Consider the following 22,456-nt stretch of genomic DNA (forward strand, 5'->3'; position numbering starts at 1 on the left):
AGTTTAAAAAAGAGGAATGGGATCGAGACACCAGAACAGGTGCACAGTCCTAGCAGAAGACTCCACAAGGAAATAAACATACTAAAATTACAAATGCAGTATTGTAAATACACACTAATGAGAACAACAATATAACTGATTTAAGTATGACAACTTAAATGATTAATGTTGTATTCCTGGCTGATTTCTTTAACACTGAGAGCACACATGTTTTGAATTTTGAACATAGRAAATTGAGTTGTGGCTTCCAGAGCTCTATTGTCTAACGTATAACAAAACACTGTGGTACTTTTGTTGCCTAGGGCAAAGCAGTAATATACTTGCTGCAGGAAATCTGATTTTTGTTTTTATCTAATCATTTAATTTATCTTAATGGCTCTGGGTGTGGGATTTTACATGTCATAAACCCATCACTCCCAGATGACAGCTGCTTTACAATGTAAATAAGCTCRGGGTGCAGCGCAGGGGTCAGCAGGGGCTTCAGCGTGGTTCAGCATGGAGGGACAGGCTGCCCCCAGTCACTGAGCGGGCTGCCCAGGCCGCAGGGTCCTGTGGGGGGGACAAGACCATGGGGCAGCAACGTGCCCTGGGGGGCAAGGCGACCCAGGGTACCCCACCTGTGAGCAGGGCAGGGGGATGATCCTCCCTTCACGGCCCTGGCAGAGCCGCACGCGCACGGCTGTGACTGGCACCAGGCTCCCCAGCATGGGAGAGACACGGAGCTCCCGGGAAGGCCAGTGCAGGGCTACAAAGATGGTGAAGGCTCCAGCGTGTCTCACAAGGGAAGGCTGAGAGCGCTGGGACTATTCAGCCCGGAGAAGTTTCAAGGGGATCTAACCAATGGGTATGAGTATCTGCAGGATGGTGTAAAGAGGATGGGGCCAGCCTCTTTTTGGGGTGCCCAGTCATAGAGCAAGAGGCAACAGGCACAAACTGAAACCTAGGAAATCATGYCTGAACATAAGGGGGAAAAAAAATCAGCAGAACGATGGGCAGGGGCCTACAGGAACCATCTGCTGGAACAGGTATCGTTCAGAGCGGGGACTGGCCTGGCCTCCAAGCCCTCAACCCAAGCGCTTGCAGCACAGCTCATAAAGCAAGGAAACACCTGAGAGCTCAGCATGTCCACTCCTGAACTGCCACACARAGAGAGATTCACCACGAACAGAGATTACTGGGTTTTATGCAATAAAAAGCTTACTATACCTTACAGTAAAATCATAGGAGCAAGAGGCCAACAAAGTGGCATGGAATGGTGAAAACTGCAAGAAAACAAAACAGAACAACTTTTAAAGTATAAACATTATGAACAAATTCAGAGATTTCTTGTGAGTAGTTACCACAGTTTAATTAGTTGAACCACCCAGGTGCCCATTTCAGGCCACAACTGAACAGGCTACTTCAATAAAACAAATTTAAGCACCATGTGACCAACTACAGTGAATGCTCTGTGGGATCCTGACTGTGTCTGACTTAACCAACTCTGCAATTTTATTATGGTCATATAAATGGTCATTAAATTCTGCTTTTGGCTGACAACCTGAGCATAATTTCATTATATAAAGAAACTTTCAGTAAAGTTATATGACCAGTTTTTCATCTCTCTTGTTAGGATGCACTTAAATTGAGCCTTACTACAGAGATGCAGCATATGCTTTATTGGCACCAATTCTATGTGCCAAAATTCTGTATTTACTTCAGGGAAGGGGAAAATTTGAGTTAAGTTGAAAAGCTTAATTTTACAAATTCATGGTTGTAAAACTTTACAAGCATTTCCACTAAGGAAAAAAAAAATTGTTATCATTCTGCTTTCCTGATCCCTAAGCATCAAAGAGAACAAAGAGAATGAAAACCCCAATTCCCTCAAAACTACCAAGTAAACTAGCAAGTCCAAGAAAAACTCGCACTAGGATGAGATGAAGATCTGTTTGAGTTCCTACAGACACAGAGCTTACCTGCAAAACAACTCTTAATCGCTACTAGCTCTGCTGACTTACCTTCTAAATTCCCTACATTTCCTATATTTTTCTGCAGAAGAAATAAAAACACAACAAAACATTTTTTATTTTGTACGTTGGAACCAGGAACAATAGATAGGAGGAAGCTGGTTTATGTAAATCAATAGTGTATTTCCCACTTCTCTCTTTGCTTCTTTGTTCTCAGAGCTTCTGTCAGTAGTATCACTAAGCTTAAATATCCTAGTATCTTACCTAAACCACTTTAACAAAATACCTAGGAATGCTACATACATAGGTCAAAAGGATTTGTGCATTCTACTTTCGCTTACACTTAGTTCCCCTAAACTGCAAGGTATTGACCATTTGACCACTTYTATATAGACAAAAGGGACCAACCTTTGTCTACATATCACCCAGCCCAACCCCCTGTATGTCACAGATCACTCTTTCTAGGGTCTTTTTAAGTGGCTCCAAAGACTGTAAWTAAAATTCTGTACGAGACCACAGCCAGCAAAGAATGACAGCAAAGGCAGCAAAGAACTGCTAAACACCAATATCTTTTACTGTACTAATTATCCCTAAATAACCAACATCACAGCTGAAATCTCGAGTGCTTATTCTCTCTTCCTAGCTACCGGATCACGTAAAATATTGCTGATTTCCTGGCAAGCGTGCCAACTAATTCAGTGATGGGCTATGGTGGAGGAAACACAACTTACTTTGACTCTCCTGATGGCATAGGTGTGCCCGAGCAAGACGAACAGGGGCTGGCGGACGTTGCGCAAGTCCCATCCTTTCAGACTACAGTCAACTGCGCCCGTCACCACCAAGTTCTGATGATCAGAAASAACACAGACACACCACACAATTAGCTACTACATTGCCACAATGCCCATCAAGGGAGTATTGATCACTGAAGTTAAATAAATTCAACCACGCTGATGAATAAATCATAAATGAGGTCCCCATTGTGTTAATTAAAGAGAAGTACAGACAATTTCCTTACTATAGTCTATAGGCAAAACAGTAAACCAAACTCCAGACGCCATTAACCTCTTGGAACAGCACTCTTCTAGAGATGAAGTTGGAGAATGAAAGTAAGAAGCAGCTAGACATGTTTATTGCTATATAAAAAAATATTAATACAGCACTGAAAGGGAAAAAAAAAAGGTATTTAATGGAAGTGATTCCATTTGGAAGGCAGTTGGGCAAAATGGATTATACCTCATCATACTTGCACCAGTCACAGCTCAAGATCTCGGCTTGGTGAGCTGGAATCACGAGTTTGACTCCGGGGGCTTTCACATCCCAAATTCTTAAAGTCTGGTCACCTAAAATAAAGAGAATTTGATTTTATTCATCAACTGATGAATCAGTTAAGAGATATTGTTAATACAGCACTACTGAGTACACAGTGATTTCTCACTTCTAAGAAAATCCAAACTATCCACAGACCAAATAAAACAAGCCCAGTAGAGTCAAGATGCATACAAGGAAGCACAACTTGTTTCATTTTATTACCAAAATCTCCATTATCTTTTTAAACTCAGATTAAGAAGAAATGGAATAAAATATTCAAATACATTTTTCTCGAGGAGCTTATTGTCCATTTCAAAGCTACCTTAGGAAATCAAAATGACGAACAAGTTTTCTCTGCAAGTCAGCAAGTAGGAGTACCCAAACTCATACTCTTGATCTGTATGAAATAAAGGGTAAAGGCAACTTACAACCAACTCCTTTCAACAAAATTAGAATTAGAGGCACTTCTCCCATACTAGCCACTGTGTGCTGAGACTGCACACAGAGCTTCCTTACAAGTTTAGGAGACAGTGTCACTCTGCTGCAACTTCTACTTATATTAGAAGCRACATTTGCTCTAATCTTGAACGCATATCTTAAGAATAGCCTTGGGACTACAGTACTACAGAGATTACAGAAAATTTGGCTCTAGTTGTTGGCTTTACCTCAGACTTCATGATTGTGAGAGATACTGTGCTCTTGATGGCTAAATTCCCCACTCGTAAGATGGGAAYGACACATGATTTATCCATTTTCATTCCCCTTGCCCATTTTAATACTTGCAAGGAGGAGAATGCCTGTTCCTGTGTGCACACACAGCACTCCCCAGAACGACACCCTGCMGTTGGTTGGAGCCCCAAATATCACTGCAGTGCCTGGAGCAACAGTGCAACATATGGAGAGGAGGAAAACAGGACCAGCAGGAGCTTGCTGGAAAAGGCAGCGTGCCTGGCTAATATGCCTGTGTGCATAGGGCAGACATCTATYGGAGTCTTAAGGCTTCTGAAGATATAATAATGTATTTAGAAAGCTTTTATTTTATACTTGATCAGATAAGAGCTTTGAAAGGGAAGCTTATATTTCACTACAGACAGGATAACATTTATAAGTAAATAAATATATATTTCCAGGTGAACTAGAATTGCTACAGAGGCCTCAGTAGCATTATTAGAGCCCCCAAAACATTTGGAAAAAAGTACAGCCAGCCAGTATCAGTTTTGACCTCAAATACACAAATTTCCCAATTATTTAATAAAAGAAAAAAATATGACCCATGAGAAAACAAACAAACAAACCATTATTTCCCTTCCATTTTTCCCCCATACCCCCATTTTCTTTTGAAAAACTGAATTTGGATGTTATTAATTCTGTCTGACCTTTTCRTGAATTATTTGAAAGGAGTAATGCCACCTTTTAGCCTTCTGAACCTCTTTTAGGCAAAGGAACAGAYTGAATTAGAGCCAACATCAAAAACTTCCATCTTTCCATTTAAGTTGCAAGGGAAAGAGTCAGAAAAGATCAAGAAAGAGTTTGGRGATTTTTTGKTTTTTTTCTTTTGCTTTTTTTAACTTAAGTGATTAATAGTGTAATCCTGACACATCACATATTTGGGCAACCTCTGTTTTTAGCTCAAATGTTTTTCCATGACCTCACAATATATTATTTAATAGCTAATTTCAATGAAAATTGCTGTTAATTATCCTTGAATTTCCACATTGCCATAAATCCTTTAAATCATCATTACCAAGGTTTCATTTCTTCCATAGGACAAAAGAGAAGTAGGATAATAATAGTTAAAAAAAAAWGGAAAAGACACCGAATACAATCACATCCACTAGCAGCCATTTCCAATTGGCATCCCAAAGAAACACAAAAGTRGCCAACATTTCCTCCACAAAATATTTCTATTTTTGTTAGCAGCAACTTTCTATGCCAACAGATTTTTGCGGGTCTGTTAGATGATTATGATGCCAGATTTGTTTGTATATTGTACTTCTTTCTTTCATTTTAATGAATATTTGTGAAATCTTGGACAAATCAACAGAACTACACAATATACACTCATCTATTCAAAACTTCTGAAAGAAATACTAATCTGGAAGCATATCACCCACATACAAGAGATGAAGATTGCTAATGGGAACGACTAGTAGAGTGAAGAGACAAAGTTTGTTTGAAATTTAAATTTCACGTAGGTTTTATGTCGACTTTTTGCTCTCAGATGTATTTTAGCCACATTCAAAAATCATCATGCATTAGGGCCAGTGAGAACCACCACCTAAGCAATCAGTGCAAGGCAGAGCTGAGATACAAGGTTAACATAGCTGGGTATTTAAGAGATTAACAAAACAAACAAAGAACAAAAATCAAGAAGAAATTTCACACTCTATCTGAAATTAGAAGGTACTCTCATCAAGATGGACATTTTTTATCCAAGCACCAAAGTACTGCTAACTTAACATCTCACTTAAGATAAAGCCGATTTTGTGCATCCTGAAGATTTTATGACACTTCTCTTGTCAAGAAAAAAATGGGTAATCTAACTTCTAAGTACTGTAAAAATACAATTCAGCACAAAAGAAGTTTTGRCATATATGGTGTCATATCAAAAAATCTTAATTAAAGTATGCACTTAACGTCAATCTATTGAACACTTACATGTTATTTTGCCTGCTTGCATATTTTTATAAGTTAATAAAACACAGCGTAAAATATCTTCCCAGAATCAAACGGGAATAGAGCAGAACTCAAATCTCATGACTCATAATCAATCTTTTTAGCTGTTTCAAAATGATCATACTGCCCATTTCTGTAAAAAATAATATTAAAAAAAGGATCTACTGCAGTAGTAACAAATCTTCTGGGATTCCACATAAAAAGAAAGAAAGTGATACAAATCAGGAGTTTTATTTAAAATGCCCAATAGGAGTCTACTAAATGTACAAAATCTATTCCCATAAAGCACAAACTAGGTATCAAGCAAACATAATAACATAAATGTACTTTCCAAATAGTAATTTTTCCATCTGATAAAAAAAAAACTGTAAAGCTAAAATCAAAACAGCTTGAAAAGACTGTTAAAAACAAATAGAAATTAGAGAAAAATCAGTATTTTCTAAAATAAACTTCTGTTCTAAAATTTGTATTTATTTCAAAATTGACCTACTCTAGCCTGCCATATTATGAGCCATTCTTCAGTGAATGGGAAAGCTCTCTATATACCTAACTCTGTCCTGAGGCACCTAAAACATCCTAACGCACCATAAAAAAAGATGTTATTTCTGCTTAACACCGAAACATTACATTCCAAGATGACAATCTCATAGAAAATACTGCAACCTGAAACTGCTTTCTATTCTAGTAAGCACTGCACATAACACTGCACTACTGCCAGCACACACCATGAACTGAGGGCCAGACTAACTTCTTGATAAATATCTCCAGAGCGCTGGCAAGTTAGAGGTCCATTCAGTGAAGCTCACTGAACACAGGACACACATGAGTTCAAAGCCACGGTGGTACATCTTGAAGCAGTAAGTTTCAAATGAAAACACCCATGCCGTTTCATTCTGTAATTTGACACAACAAAGAAAGCAGATAAATGATGATATAAACAGCAGCTTCGCAGAACGGCCACCAAATGCAGCATCTCTGAAGTGAGGCTGCTTTGTGAATGCCTGCTTTGCACAGCAGAAGCCCTGCACTCGGCTGAAGCTCCTTATTCTACCTCTTGAGTATCTGGATTCCCAAAATGACCAACTTTTTCCTGCTCTTGCAATGCCTTGAATCTGGGTCATGGGGGCATTTCTTTTAACATATCTGATGTATAAATAAATATAGAAGAATTAAAAAAAAAAAAAGATAAAGAATGGATCCCCTCTCACGCACAACTAAAGGAATATGAGCATCCTGTAACGTGTTTTGGAACTCACACCATACCACAGTGAGGCTACCGCTTGAGGGCTATTTACTTCAGTTATATGGGAACTTAAATAAACACAAATACCTCCAGAACTACCTGTCTGCAATTCTCACTCTCCTAGCAACTCTTTCTTTTGCCCTATGCTACATTCCTGCTTCAGAAATAAGCTGAAGTTGGAGAAAACTGTAGTCAAAGATCTGACAGAATCAAACTTTGTTAAGAAACTTGCACGTGGAAAACCTTTCCTTTATGAGTAGCTGCACTCAAGACTACTCCTCGTTTATTCAGCAGCTTTTCGTAGACACATGCCTTCTCCTGGTTATTCTTTCACAGAAGATAATAGATAATTTGTTTATTCATAGTCTGCCTTTTCAGTCCTATAGATTCCAAGCACGGAAAGACGTTACCAGCATGTAATGCCAGCCCAATCTCTGAACCCACAGCTCGACGCCTCCTGCACTGCACACGTCTGTCAGCACAAGACTCGCAGGTGGGAAGACACTGTTATTTTTTAAGCAAGGAAGTCAGTACGCCAGGACAAGCAACGAGGTGGAATTTGAGACACAGCGATGTCCAAGGACAACCTTAAAGAGGACTGAACRTGAGGGTGTACAAAGTGGAGACTAAATTTTTGTATTCATTCATAAATAAAAAATGCTGTAGTTCCTATCACTTTTTAGTGTAATAAAAAAAGATATTCCTCTAAAGAAATGCAGAGGAACAGAACGAATCTTTAAGGAAAGAATGCAGTTAGTTGATCTACATTACAATGAGTAAAGATGACATTTCCTTGCAGTTTTGAGAAGTATTTTTTCACCTAATTCATGACTTGTTAAACATGTAACAGCCTGTAYCTTCCCTGATTAATAAACTCACTGAACGTATTAACGATTTAAAAATGAACGTGGCATTAAAACAGAGGGTCCTGTAGTCAAGATACATGCTAACAGTCCTTCTAAACCTCACTGGGCTTTGTCAAATCCAGAACACAATATTGTCTCTTGTCAATATTATGTATGTACCAAAGAATATTCCAGTTATGCAGATAAAATGATACACTGCTTACTTATTTCCCAGTGGTAAATTTCAAGGACAATAAAAATGTTTGAAACTATAAGGGATGCTTTCTTTGTAAACCAGAAGACAGAGCAAAGYCTTATTGCTCTGCCTTTGCTGAGGCTCATTTAGTTCAACTGATTTATGTTTGACTCCGCACTAATGTTCTGTGCACTGGGCCCTTGCTTTATGTGCCGCCTCTCATCATTTGTTCTCCAGGTGAAAAAAAAAATTAAAAAAGAAAAGAGAGACAGAGACCTTCTGGGCAAATGACACAGAGTGTCATTAAACCCTTTTAGCCATGAAGCTGTTGTTATTTATGTCATTCTTTAATCACATTTTCCACATCACTGTTTTTTTTTCCCTTCAGTGCAAGGCAGACATTTGCCAGGGCTCGGCACCGCTGCTGCACGTCCACCTGAACACGCTGCTCATCTCATCAGCTCAGAAATCATTACTGGCATCACAACATTATTTATTTATATATACACAGAATTAACAGTTTGGCTTTGTTAATGTAGTATCTCCAACCGCAAACRATAAATATATAAGGCATCACTAAATTGCCTCTTAAGAGTACAAATGATCGCACATGAAGATGACAGCATTGAAGAGTACCTCAAACATCTCTCCAAATGTTAAATGGAAGTGTATTAGATGCTGAATAAAAGTTAATTTAACTGAAGCCTCACACATATTTATCTTGTATAATTTAATCACATTTTACTGAGCACTGCACACAAAGTTAGTCCCCCTGTATGTGTTCAGCTCAAAGACTTAATGAAAAAAAAGTATTCCACACTTAGCTTKACATTCTTTTTCAAACACTACATTACAGTATTATGTTTCCTGTTTGCTTCATTCACATTCTTTCTCTAGTCTCATAATAATTTGACAGAAAATCATATGCAAAGGCCGGATTTAATCTTRTTAGCTCGAGGCAAAAGTTGGCCGGGCACCTAATGGTCCTTCTGAGCAGCTGTTTTGCTGCATCCTGCAGTTTGTACTAGGCTTTCAGTGCTCATAAACTAACTACTTAAGTGGAAACTGAATTTCTGCTGGTACCTAAGTGGATTCAAACAAAGACAGCACAAAGCTTGGGGTGCTGCATACAAGAGTTCCTAAACATCCTTCCCTTTTGCTTATTTTCTTCCCAATAAAATGAAATGTTTACCTAACACATTTGAAATATTTCAAGACCAATATGTTTTCCAGTTATGATCAACACTGTACTTTTAAYTATTATTTTTCCTAACAAAAATGAAGTTGAAGAAGCAACACAACATGAAGTTGTTCATTTTTGAAGGTCTCCAATTTTATAGCAGTAACATACGCCTCTATGTGCTTGTGAGAATGTATGTGTGAGGTAGGAGGAAATAATGACTATGGACTGGAGAGAGCAGCAACACACATACTCCCAATACAACCCCTAAACAGCTCAGCCTTCTTCAAGAAAGGAATGAAGAGGACTGACTTAAAGTAGCTGGAGGAAAAAAAGAAAAGCAAGTGAAAGGAAGTTCAGGAAGTTCCCCTTCAGGCACATTTTCAGTTAGCAATTTTCAGGAAAACAAGGTTGCAACAGAATAGTGATGTCTTTACGTCTAAAACCTCAGGTCTGCATTGCCAGTAAGCACACGCAAGGAAGGAAACAGCTGTAGGGTCCACACTTGACACAGCATCATCATATCAACACTGCACTTTTCTTTCAGCTCCACCTTTAGCTCAGCAGAAGTTCTGTCACCAGCAAAATTAAGCTTTCTATTCTTTCTATTTCCTAACATGTTTATGTGCTTGTGAATCCTTGCAGATCTCAGACGAGGAGAACATCTGAGACTCAGACTCCTGGACAGCTCCCCTTGGCTGCCCTAACGCTTCCCCTCAGTCGACTTAGCAGAGAGCCAGTAACCCCTGAAGAGTCGAGTGACTGCTCAGACCACACACAGTCTGTGATGGGCCTTTCCAGTAAGGAAACTGAATTTATAGCCAGGGCAAGAGTGCCATGAGTACTTCTATCACAGAAAGACACATGTTACTGCTGACTGAACTCCTAACACACGTTTCCAGCAGTGAAGCAATTGAATCAAATCACAGGAGATTTTCAGGTTGAAATAGAACCAAAGCAAAGAAGGAAAGCCTTTCCACACTAGCATGTGATGGTTTCTATGCCAGATCTTGGTCTGAAGTTATTTCATTTAGAAGCACACTGAATGCTTTATTTTGGAAACTATGCAAGAGTTYAGCATGCTTTTGAAGTCAGCAGTTTCTCTTATCTAGTGATTTTACACCTARCATTACACTACAGGATTTTTTTCCCCACATCCAAGTAGTACTTATAGCAGAGAAATACTATGGATTRGTTTTCCTATAAAACATCTGTATCATGGAATCATCAGTCAGTGATTAGCTTCAGGCTTTCACAGTACACATTTACCTTTTCACTGAGTAACAGAATATTCAAGGTTGGAAGGGACCTCTACAGATCATCTAGTTCAACCTTCCCACTCCAGCAGGGACACCTAGAGCATGTGGCACAGGGTTTCTTTTGAAGAATCAGAGTTAACATTTGCAAAAGAATGGAATCTTTGAATGTTTAAGTCAAACTCTCCAACAAACACACCTACTGAGCAATGAATAGATCCAATACGTATTATCTATCAATTATACGTTGCTGCACACAAGCACTTCCATCATAGAAYGCTTAAGGTTGGAAGGGACCTCAGAGGTCACCTAGTCCAACCCCCCTGCACACGCAGGGTCACCCAGAGCACGGGGCACAGGACAAATCATATACAGCATCTAACAGTGTCTCCCAAAGCTGTTCAAATGGCAGTACATTAGAAGCTGTTTGGCTTAATCATGTAGTTAAAAACGTGAAATAATTTTTTCAGGATCAGGACAGCCCCTTTTGTTGATGCACGATATAAGAAATTTTATGCCACAGAGGGGAGGTTTCTCAGCAAGCAGGGCTTCATAGCCTTCACAAAACTCCACACTTTTGATCTTTTGACCACACGGCATTAAGTCAGTACTGTGTGGCAGGTAGCTGTATTTCGGTGGTYCTGCTAATACAATATCCAGAGCTCAATCCTCTTTAAGTTTCTGATCATCCTGTTGGATAAGCACCTCCCAAGAATTACCTTAATAAACCTTCAATTAAGTTGGAAGCATCTGTGCACCAGTACCTGGCCACCAAGCACTGCTATGTCAGAATAAATATGTGAAATTGGTTAGTTATTTGAGTTCTGKTTTTCAAGCACAGACAGATGGAAATAGATTGAAGACTTACAAAATAAGATTCACATACATTTATTAACCAAATTTTTCACAGAATAGGAAGAATATTTGTGCATGTGCAACCCTCTCTCCTAATTTCAGTAACAAAAATAGGTATTTTTACTTGTTTACTCTCTTGATATAAGAGCTAAACAATTTCTACCACTATCAAAACTCAAGCAGATTTGAAATCAGACAAATTGAAGCCACTGCAGTGAATCTATTAATGCTCATACTGGGCCAGCATCTTCCTGCTCCTCTGCTTTCCAAACATACTCTCCAGGTCAAGACACCCCTCTCCTCCAGCCAGGCAGCAGTTATGACTGCAGGTGTAACCAGAGCTCTGCTTGTGCCCCCAGAACAGGAGCATTTTCTGGAAAATGCTGTACAGCCTCTTTGCCTCGTCTCTTTGGCCCCAGCTCAACTGCGACTGTATTAGCCAGCAGGATGCCTSACTGGCAGAAGTAGCAAAATTGATTTTTTCTTTTCTCAAGAACAAGGCACAGTGATTTCTATCAGAATGTAAAATAACTCAATAGGAATTAACTAAAGTTCTCCACAGCATAATGATGTTACTCGTTTTTGTGACAATTTGAYCAAAAATGTACACCAGAACATGAAGTATACAACGTTTTACTGGACAGAGTCATATCAATGGATGAGAGCTACATAAAATAACAGAAAGTAACTGCAACACAGTTACTGAGTTGACTAAAAAAYTTATAATCCATGTTTAAAAGGCCAAGAGAATGTTTTATAAATCATAACAGAGCCTACAAATCCATCCACAGCTAAATTGTTCTCCCTCCTTTCTCTGTTTTTAATCTATGATACACACCACCACCTGCTGGACAAAGCACAACAGCAAACACAATACCATACAAGATGTTTTTGCTGGGAGAAATTCGTTACAATGATGTTTACCTGAGGCAGATGCAAAACAACMTGGGATGTGTGGAGACCATATTGTGCTGTAAATGACCCCTTCATGGCCTTTAAAGGTGCGTAATGACTTCCCCACAGCTGGATCCCACTAAATAAAAAATAAATAAGAGGTTTATATGCGATAAAGCAGGAAAAAGTTTTCTTAAAAAAAAAAAAAGATGAAAAGTTAATGGACACTGTTGCTTAACATAAAGAAATATCAGTTCCAAAACAAATCACATTTTTGCCTTCAGTAGAAACACAACATACCAGCTTGGCTGTTTGATCCCATGAACCAGATACCACTAGCTGTTCTCCTCTAGTTTGACTCCAGTCAACACTATATGCCTAGAAAAGATAAAACAGCCTAGTTTAGAAACAGCATTAGCAGACATGTTTGATCAGCCTAAGTTCCATGAAGTACACCTGGAATTACAAATTTTAACACAGTTAAAAAAAAAAAAAAAAAAAAGAGCTGCCAATGTTGTCATTTACCTGAGCAAAAATTAAATTTATAACATCTCAATCTGGTGTTAAAAGCCCACAAAGCTCAGAAAAATATCTAAAAAGATAAATGAGATTTAGACAATAAAAAGAATGTTAAAATTCTGCATGGACTCACCACCATTGGAAGGTTCTTCCACGGTTGTAGGTTGTAACACAGACTGACTTCTTACCTCCAATCCAACATTACTTAAACATTCCCAATTTCTAATCCCTAACAGTGTTAATGACATGTCTCTTTAGAGCTGATGGCGGGTCAACGTTGAGGTTTTAGCTGACTAACAACAAATACTTCTTAGTAATTTTTAATTATGTGCATCTTTAGGTTTCCTAGAATGTCCACGACCACAGAATATAACCCTACATAGGTAAGTTACATAATAGGGTGTCAGGTGGAATAGATACCCTAAAATACTCTAATATTCAGACTTACTGTTTAGTAATATTTGTATTACAATTCACTTCATACATACATCGTATTGTTTGCTCTATTCCTTCAAATTTTTATCTTGCCCTGAAATGCTGGCTATTCACTGTGTGACAAATACCAGAGCTCCATAACCTAAGGAGGAAGAACATGCAGTTTTAACCTGAACCACTTCAGGGCTAGAAGTGGATAAAGATGAGCTTAAACAGTTCATCTGTCCGAGCTCCTGACCCAATGTGGCCTTCCATGGCACACTTCCCAGCAACATGGTAACTACCCAGCAAGCGTTACTCTCAGCAGCTGCACCACTGCTCAGGGATGTGCACTCCAGCGAGGACAACCTCGTGCTAGCACATCGATGAGTCGCAGAATCATAGAATCATTAAGGTTGGAAGGGACCSCTAGAGATGATCTAGTCCAATCCTCTGGACACCCAGAGCACGGGGCACAGGGCGGCATCCAGGCGGGTTTGGACGACCTCCAGAGAAGGAAACTCCACAACCTCCCTGGGCAGCCTGTGCCAGGGCTCTGCCACCCTCACAGGAAAGAAGTTCTTCCTCACATGGAGATGGAACTGCCTGGGTTTCAATTTGCACCCATTACCCTTGTCCTGTCACTGGCCACCAGTGAGAAGAGTTTGGCCCCCTCCTCCMTACATTCTCCCCTGAAGTATTTGTACATGTTGATAAGATTCCCTCTCACCAACAACATGCCACATACCCTCACTACAGCTGCAGCGTAACTGGTCCCACTCTCCTGCATAGACAGAATCATACATTAAATTAAAGCAATTCTATTTCAAAGGTCAAAGTGTTTGGACCTATGTTACCAGAGGAGGAAAAGAAAATGGAAATGAAAATCAAAGAAGCAAAAGCCAAAGTCGTAAAACTTCATTTCATACTGTGCTGGATTCAGTGTCAAATGAGTGTTCTTCATCTGTTTGCTTATTTCATATAAGTGAAAAACAATCATTGCCCGAGGAAAAACAGTGCATCATCTGCAACATATGCATTTTTTTTTTAATCTTACAATGTCATGTTTCCCATATCCCAAAAACGTATGCTGCTCTAACATCATGTGGTGCTGGTTTCTTTTGTTGGAGGTTCACAAACCACGTGTGAGACRCTAGAGCAGGATTTGACAAAAACTATACAAATAATGAATTGAGAGTTACTTTTTTGTTTACCTGTCCAAGCCACACGTATATCCCTTGGGTTTTCTACTTTCGTCAACTATCTAGCGCTACCCCAGCTCATTAAAATACCCTCCTTTCAACCTGCCTCAGTCTATTAAAACAATATTTAAAGACAAAAATCTAACTGTTCAAATTTTAAGAATGAAAGGTGATCTCAAAGCAGCTCCAGGGCTCCTCAGACACGTTAACCTCCCTCCTTCCCGCTGCATCTGTCAGTGTAACTGATGGTGTAACTGGGTGCAACTCGTGAGCTGTCGCTGTGCAGTGCCCTTACGTGGGTYGCTGGGCAGCAGCCTCTTTCAGGCAATAGCTGGACAAAGGCAGATGCAGTGGAGGTGTTGGGCTCTCAGACTCCTGTCTGGAATTGCCAAGGAAGAAACATGTGTCTGGGAAAACATGCATCTCTATCACGTATTCAGCTCACCCCACATATTTCAGATACGTGACACGTACTAGACAGGTAACACAAAGCACACATATGGCTTCCAGCTYGCTCAAGCTCAGCATACAGCTCTGCTATACACATGCTGTCATATTGATGTGGATACATATGGCAGCCACGAGCAGGCCTGCCCAGCAGCTGCACCAGAGGTAACGGCACCTGCACAAACCCTCCTCCCGGCAAGACGGGCACACATACAACAGACTTAGGAAAGGCACGAGCTATTTTTCATGGCATGTGACAGGTTTAGGTACTGGGAAAGGAATGAGAAGAGGAAAATGTGGGCAACCAAGTACGGTGAGTTTGATTCTTCCTGCCTTTTCACATCTGTCACCCAATACTAATTTACAGATGCTTCCAAAGAAGCTGTGTTGAGCAGCTTCTCAAAATACTAAGAACACTGCATAAACTTGAATCCAAAACATCCATCCTTTAGGGCTTTATTTATAATCATAGAATGCACTAATGCTATTTATGCCTAAACAGCAGCAACAAATGCTATAGGTAGAATCAAACAGAAAGATATAAATATATATAAAAAATCAAAATAAATGTTAAGACATGAGTTACAGGACAAATTTAATGGAAATACTCTTTTGTCTCACATTCCAGGGAGACTTCATCAAAACCAAAGTAAATTAGACTAATTTATTCATGAGATTCAGCAGTTGGTTAGTGCTGGAATAAAACTCATTGTCCTTTCATAATAAAGATGTGGTTTAAAATTAAAATTGTATGTTCTTTCCAAGAAAGGACAATGATCTCATTTAGAAAATAGGAAACTGATCCCTGTCAATCTTGCCTTAGGAATAATTATAAAACTTGSTGACAAAATACTCATTAAAGGTGTCAGAAAGGGATTAAGGATGAAGGAGGTAGTCAATCACTTCAAAGAGCACTGTCTGCCAGTGTTTAYCACAAAATAAAAGCTATATTCCCACTGAGATCTATCGTCTTAATGCACGCTTACAAGAATGAAGACAATCCTCTCACATCTCACAATAAACAGCCCATGTGTCCTAAACTGTCTTTCCAACTCATGGTTGAGTGCATCAACCTCCCCATGCTCCCTGCTAAACCAAGACTTGGATGCAGAAATTCATATTTTACAGACAACAGATGGTGCAGCAGAACCAAACTGATCTTATGGACAGAATTTCAATGAGAAAAATGGTATGGACAAAAGAATTTAGTATTAAGCTTTGCCAATATTTTTCTATTACTACCATCAGTCTCTTAACACTATCATAAAATCCTCATCATAACCACCAAGTAAATTCCTTATTTACATAATTTGACAACTTTTGTCTATTGAGCCAAAGTAGGAAAATTACAAAGCAAACAGGTACAGAAGACTCTTGGGTAGCTGCAGTCACAGAGCTTTTAGATTTGTGCCTCATACCTGAAAGAATCAAAGGGTTTCATGAATATATAACTGGCCTCCCATGGTCGTTTTTTGCTGACTACATAGCCACTAGCTGGTTCTCTCATGATGATGTATTTTATTCATATAGGTAGCAGTAATCCAGGCAACAGAGAGACTAAAACCAATCATATCAGAAGGTAAGAGAGCTGAGAGAAGACAACACAGGATTAGAAGGAAAGCACGAAAGAACTTTTAGTTCATTCCTTATCCTGCCTACCTGTCCAACAACCGTCAGTATTGGGTGCTGCTTCCTTATCCTGAAACAGCACAGCATACCATCTACAAAATCATCTTTATTATTGGAGKTTTTTTTTCCTAAACTTCTCAGCAACTGGTTTGTGGTCTTAATACAATGTAAGGGTTAACTAAAATTTCTGATAGACAGTTTACAGTAAGTCACTGGATCAGCACTCTATCAAGCCAATGCCTTTCTTCAGAGCCTACATTGTTTTAAGTCTCTAATAAATAGCTCCTTATTTGTGAAAGAAGTTACTGGTAACCATCCATTTTACAAAGGGCATGCATCTATAAMGGACTGAAAACCAGTAGCATGCTAAATGCTATAACACTTTAGAAAAATTCCTTGGGGGAAGACAAATATACGTTTGCATAATGCAAATGCATTTGTGAAGATGAATACATTTTTTTCCTACCAATATCGCGTAACAAACAAATAGATTTTTAAAGAAAAATATCAATGATATCAATCCAAGGCTAAGAAAGTTCATCTTTTCCCAATACCTATGTTCTTCAGAGTAGGACTTCACAAATGCTGTAACAGAAAAGGACAAGCAGCTCCTGGCACAACAGAAGCCCTAAGGATCTGTGTAATTTCTGTCGCTCTGTATCCTCAAGCTAACACTGCTACACCAGCTATCTGATTTAGACCTATTCGATGATGTTCTCTGGAGTCACAGAATAGGTTCAATACTTTCACACAACTGAATGACTACTTAGCTTATAAGGAACCACAAACATTACTTCTGAATATATTAATGTGATTAAGTGATRCCTGCTATAGGATACGGATACATGAGTATGGATGGTTTGTAATTCACTGCATAATTACAATAATGTTAAATTCAGACTACACACCCAAGTTAAGTGAAAAAAATAAACAACAAAAATACATTTGACAATGAGCCCCCAAATAACCCTGTCAGCAGGTCAAGCATTAGACAGGCCATGAACATTTTCAAGCTTTCCTGGTTTACCTCCTGAGTGTGTTCCTTATAGACTTGCAGTGGACCTGTGGTTTTAGCTGTATCCCAGATTTGCAGAGATCCATCCCCACTAGAAGTGATGAGCACGTGTTCATTGTTCTCACTCCACGTCACATCAAATAGACCATCATTCCAGTCAAAACTAAATCAGAACAATTAAGATATTTGTCCATGAGAAAGCATGACATACATGTTTGGACTAGTAGAGATTTATATTACTTTAAGACAYCCTATTTACCATTCTAAATATCCTTTTGATATATTTGCTTTTCTAGTGAATCTCTTCACTAGTGACTTGGTTGGTATCATGAGAACTTTTACCTACAAACATTCAACCTGATAAGGTTAAAGTATAAATGAGCCAAGGATCTTCAACATAGTGAATCAAGTCTGATTGTATTCCTGAATTTTAATAATTGTGGTAAACAAAAAAATAAAAATCTCAGTTTTGAAAATGCTCTGTCCAATCCAGAGCATCAATATAAAGCTAAGGTATAATGAAAGCCCAGCAGAAGCACAGTCATGAACATACTAAAGATCTGCATACCCCCTAAAAAGGGCTTTGACACACCAACAATGAAAAAGTACCATGTATCGGGCGCTCTGCCCATGCCCACGCAGCTATCTTATGATAAATATGAAGTTATTTACCACCTTTTGACAGAAGGGACAGCTAAATTCAGGTTAATTTCATGGCACCCTGCAGTAATTATGAGGAAAAATCCTGCGCATCAAAGGTTTCTGAAGAAAACACGACATAGCTCACGGCTCAGAAAAACACAGGCCTTTCTACCACAAATTAAGTGAAGTCTCTAGAAATACAGAAATGAACATCACTAAACTACAGTGTACAGCAGAACTAATGGAGTGATTAATAGCTACTAACAGCCTTGTTATATAATTGTGAATTAAAATGCATTATAAATATGATAAACTGCATCACTCTGTTTTGTATTTCTATTTCAACTACCAGGATAATAAGCAATTGCTATTAAACTATAGGACATTTTAGGTGAATGATGACGGAGCACTAAACSCCCTCGTCCCTAACCTTTGTATTCCTCCCATCCAGCATATCAGTCACACTTCATGAGTACTGTGTCTCCTGGAAAGGATCTGCATAACAGGTTTCCATGCTTCATTTTCAATATAGCCATTCAGAAAGGTTCAAATTTAGGTGGCAGTGCACTGCTCCTAAAAGCTAAAATTTCTACTTTCAAGCTTGTAAGTATAAACCTGTATTACCTTCTGAGAAGAACAATCCCAGCTTCTTTTTGTTCCAGCACTACCAGAGTTCCACAACCTAGAACAACAAAGTAAAACAAATCATCACAACCAGCTCCTATATGCCGATGCAAGCTGGTCTGCTGAGGTACTTATACTGTGCAAACATGGAAAGCATCCGAATTTCTTTAACTGGAATGAGTTATAAGCATGAACAGTTCCTTTAATCTGCCTTATGTCTCTAAAATAGTATTTCAGTTATATTTTTTTCAGTATATGTGTAGTTAGGGTTGGAAAAGAAGCAACACATGTTAAAAAAAAAAAAAAAAAGAAAAAAAAAGGCACAGAAAGTGTATTTCACCTATTCACCTACATACTCTGTTAAAGTCATACCTTTCTGGTCTTAGATCTTTTGACAACCCAGTAAATACTCTTTTCAAGAGCAGAGAGGAAAAAAAAAATCTATTTAGCACACAAAGAGATCATCAAAAATAAAGCAAAGATACTTGTTTTATTCATTCTCATAGGGTACTACTCTCCTGTGTGATTGGGGTAATGCCAAAGCAGCATTTAGAAACTTTATATAAAATGCTTTTAGGGATATTGGTCCTAGAGGAAATAAAAGTGACTCCAATGCTACGAAAATCTTGGTTTTTCTCATCAGAGGCCAGGACAGGGCTGCCAGGACCTTTCTGAAGAGAGTCCTGAAGAAGAGAACTCCAGAAATACTGGAGACCAGAAATTCCGAAGGAGAATTTTTAAAACATTTTCTTGTGTTTGCCTCCTGTACCCTGTAAGAAGCATACTGCTTCTCTGAAGTCTATACTTCCCCGAGTTCTTATAATAAAATAAATAAATTCAAAGTTTTGCATTTTCTCAAGTAGGAAAGCTTACTTGGTCGGAGACAAGCATMAGACTGGCAACCTGATCTGAAATCAGCAGCTTGCTAAAATTAACAGCTTTCTCTTGAAAGAGAACGGAGGCATGAACTGCACCCACGCAAAACAAAACCAAGGGGAAGGGCACACGCGACGAGCTGCGAGAGCCATCTGTGAGAGCCGTTTATAACCCGTGCCTACACACGGGCACACACAGAGCGCGCGAACACGCAGCACCCGAGGGCAGCAAGTGCCTTGAACTCCTAACCCACGAGGGCAGAGCTCACAGTAACCACTCTAGAGAGGCCTGGGGTGCTCTTTAATAACTATAATAAGGGATGAAATAATAAGGGTGTAGAATAAGCAGTACAAGGGGGTGCGGGGTGCTGTTTCCGGGGAGTGAGCACCCAAGCTGCAGGGCAGGACGAGCGCGGGCCCCTCTCGCCGCAAGGGCGCCCGCCGCCTGCCCGGAGCCCGGTGCCCCGGCCCCGCCATGGCCGCGGCGGAGCGCCCGGCCACAGCCCCTCTGCACGGCGCGGCGGCGGCGAAGCAACCCCAAGGAAGCGGGCGCCGGCCGCCAGCCGCGCACCGGGACCCGCGCCCAGGCTCAGGGCAGCCCCGCTCCGCCGGCCCGGCCGCGCTCGCAGCGCGGGCGTTAACGGCTCTAACGGCTGCGGCGCACCTGCGATGCCGTAGTACTGCGCGGCGGCGCACGCCACGCGCCCCGGCCAGTAGGGCGAGAACTCGGCCGCGTAGCCGTGCAGCCCCGGCAGGCGCAGCGAGCCGCCGCCCGCCGCCCCCATGGCGCCTTCGCCGCCGCCAGCGGCCCGCGACGCCGCCCGCGGATGGGAGCGGGGAGGTGGACGGGCGAGCCGCGAAGCGCCGCCGCGGCCGGAAGCGACCGCCCGCCCGCGTCCCTGGGGCGGCGTTGAGGCGGTGCCGCCGCCATCTTGGGTGCTGGCGCCACCCGCGCCTCTGGGGCGGCACTGAGGCGGCGCCGCCGCCATCTTGGGTGCTGGCGTCGTCCCCCGCGCCTTTAGTGCCCGCTCCCTGCGAAGAAATAAAAGCTTTTTTTTTTTTTCTGTTCTTTTTTTTTTTCTATTTCCTTTTTGTTTGTTTTTTTTTTTKTTTKTTTGTTTTTGGTGTGTGTTTTAAGGCTGTGGGACCACAAATTTGTTCCTTGATACAGTGTACTTGATACTGTAGTTTGATATCTGCACCCACGTGATTCCTGGGATTAACGGTTATCTGACCGGGACAAGGCTTCCGACCACTCGCTGTCTGTTCTGTGGGTGTGTTCTGTGGTAAATAATTCCACAAATATATATATATTTGGTGGGCAAAAAAAAAAAAAAAGAGTTTTCCAAACGGCAGGGACTATCCCCTTGAGATATATCTGCTCACCCTGTCAACACATTTGAATAGATGGGATTTTTGGATCCGGATAGGTGTACTGTCATTCCCCTAAAAAGCCCTTCCAAATTATTCTGATCTGCCATTTGTTGAGTCAGTCTGCCTCCATCAGTATTTATCTGCATAAATCAGATATTGTTCATCATCTTTTGCGTGTTGCAGGTATGCTTTATGGAAGCTGTTTTATGGACAAACTTTTTCTTATTGCTATTATTTTGCCTATTATTTGTATTACTTTTTTAATTACTATTATTTTATTATTAWTTTTATATATTATTGTTTTTAATGGCAACTTCTTTAAAGTTATTGAGTTTTGCTTTTGAAAGCAAGAGGGGCTCAGGCCTAGAGATGTACTTGAGAAGCTCATCAGCTATAACTTTTGATATGTTTTACCTTGGAGTTTAAAATATACATGGTGATGATTYCAGCTGGGCATGGGCTAGTAAGTTATATAATGACCCACTTGCATGTGTTGTGATGAAGACAGAAAATTACTATTTTACACATGAAGAAAGCAAGACAAAGAAGAATCAAATAATTTAATCCAAGCTACCTCATGGGTCTTGGAAGATAATTACATAATCCTGCTCTTTGTTTAAATTTATTTTAAACCTTAGCTAAACCTTCTGAGTCTTAGCTGCAAAATCTATTGTAAAGCCCCATGAATATATAATTCCTTAAACTGACACTCAAATTTACATCACTGAATTATGCAATTTTACTAATCCTTTGATCTTGTGGTAAAAATGAAGTCAAACACTGTTGTGTATCAAACAGCCRCCAGGATTTTATAACAAAAACAATCATAGTGCAAGCGTAGCTCAATGCAGCGTGTCATTTGGATTATCTAGTAGGCACAAAACCTCATAGCAGCTTCACAACTGACTACTGCAGGTCAAATCCCGGGAATTTCAGCCTCTGTGATGTCCTTTTAAATCAACGTGCCTCTCGGAGACAAGAATCACGGGAGAATCTCCTGGGCAGGTGTTTTTACAGTAATTGTCTTTTGTGATTGGGAGGTCAATAACAACATATAAAAATCTAGATACCCTCAGCAGTAGCCTGGTAAGTAAATCTGGATGTGGCCCTTGGCACAGGATTGTTCTGGGCTCACATGCTCAGTGGCGCAACCTCTAGCTGCTTGACGGACAAGTTACCCGTTGTGCATCCAAGTAGTGGAAAGGGTTCATCACGTGCCTTCTCAAAGTAGCCCACAAATCCAGTTCATCTTTTAGAAGCAACGAACTCCCACAAAGAGGTTATACAAACAGAAAGCCATCCTCACCAGGGGC

At 40.1% G+C, this 22,456-nt stretch overlaps 1 protein-coding gene across 1 annotated transcript in view; it reads right to left on the bottom strand.

The window, feature by feature from the left end:
* The window catches only part of PEX7 (peroxisomal biogenesis factor 7), a 39,284-nt gene extending 18,730 nt beyond the window's left edge, over positions 1–20,554 (bottom strand). Inside the window, exons 1-8 of the mRNA XM_026048224.1 lie at positions 20,434–20,554; positions 18,895–18,952; positions 17,641–17,791; positions 12,703–12,780; positions 12,433–12,541; positions 3,183–3,289; positions 2,678–2,791; positions 1,207–1,262 (exon numbers count right to left, since the gene is read on the bottom strand). Of these exons, the coding sequence (XP_025904009.1) occupies positions 1,207–1,262; positions 2,678–2,791; positions 3,183–3,289; positions 12,433–12,541; positions 12,703–12,780; positions 17,641–17,791; positions 18,895–18,952; positions 20,434–20,554 (794 nt within the window). The remainder of the gene's footprint in view (positions 1–1,206; positions 1,263–2,677; positions 2,792–3,182; positions 3,290–12,432; positions 12,542–12,702; positions 12,781–17,640; positions 17,792–18,894; positions 18,953–20,433) is intronic.
* Between the last annotated feature and the right edge of the window lie 1,902 nt (positions 20,555–22,456).

The sequence above is a fragment of the Nothoprocta perdicaria genome, unplaced genomic scaffold, assembly GCF_003342845.1.
Source record: "Nothoprocta perdicaria isolate Ctin4 unplaced genomic scaffold, notPer1 scaffold_52, whole genome shotgun sequence".
NCBI lineage: Eukaryota > Metazoa > Chordata > Aves > Tinamiformes > Tinamidae > Nothoprocta > Nothoprocta perdicaria.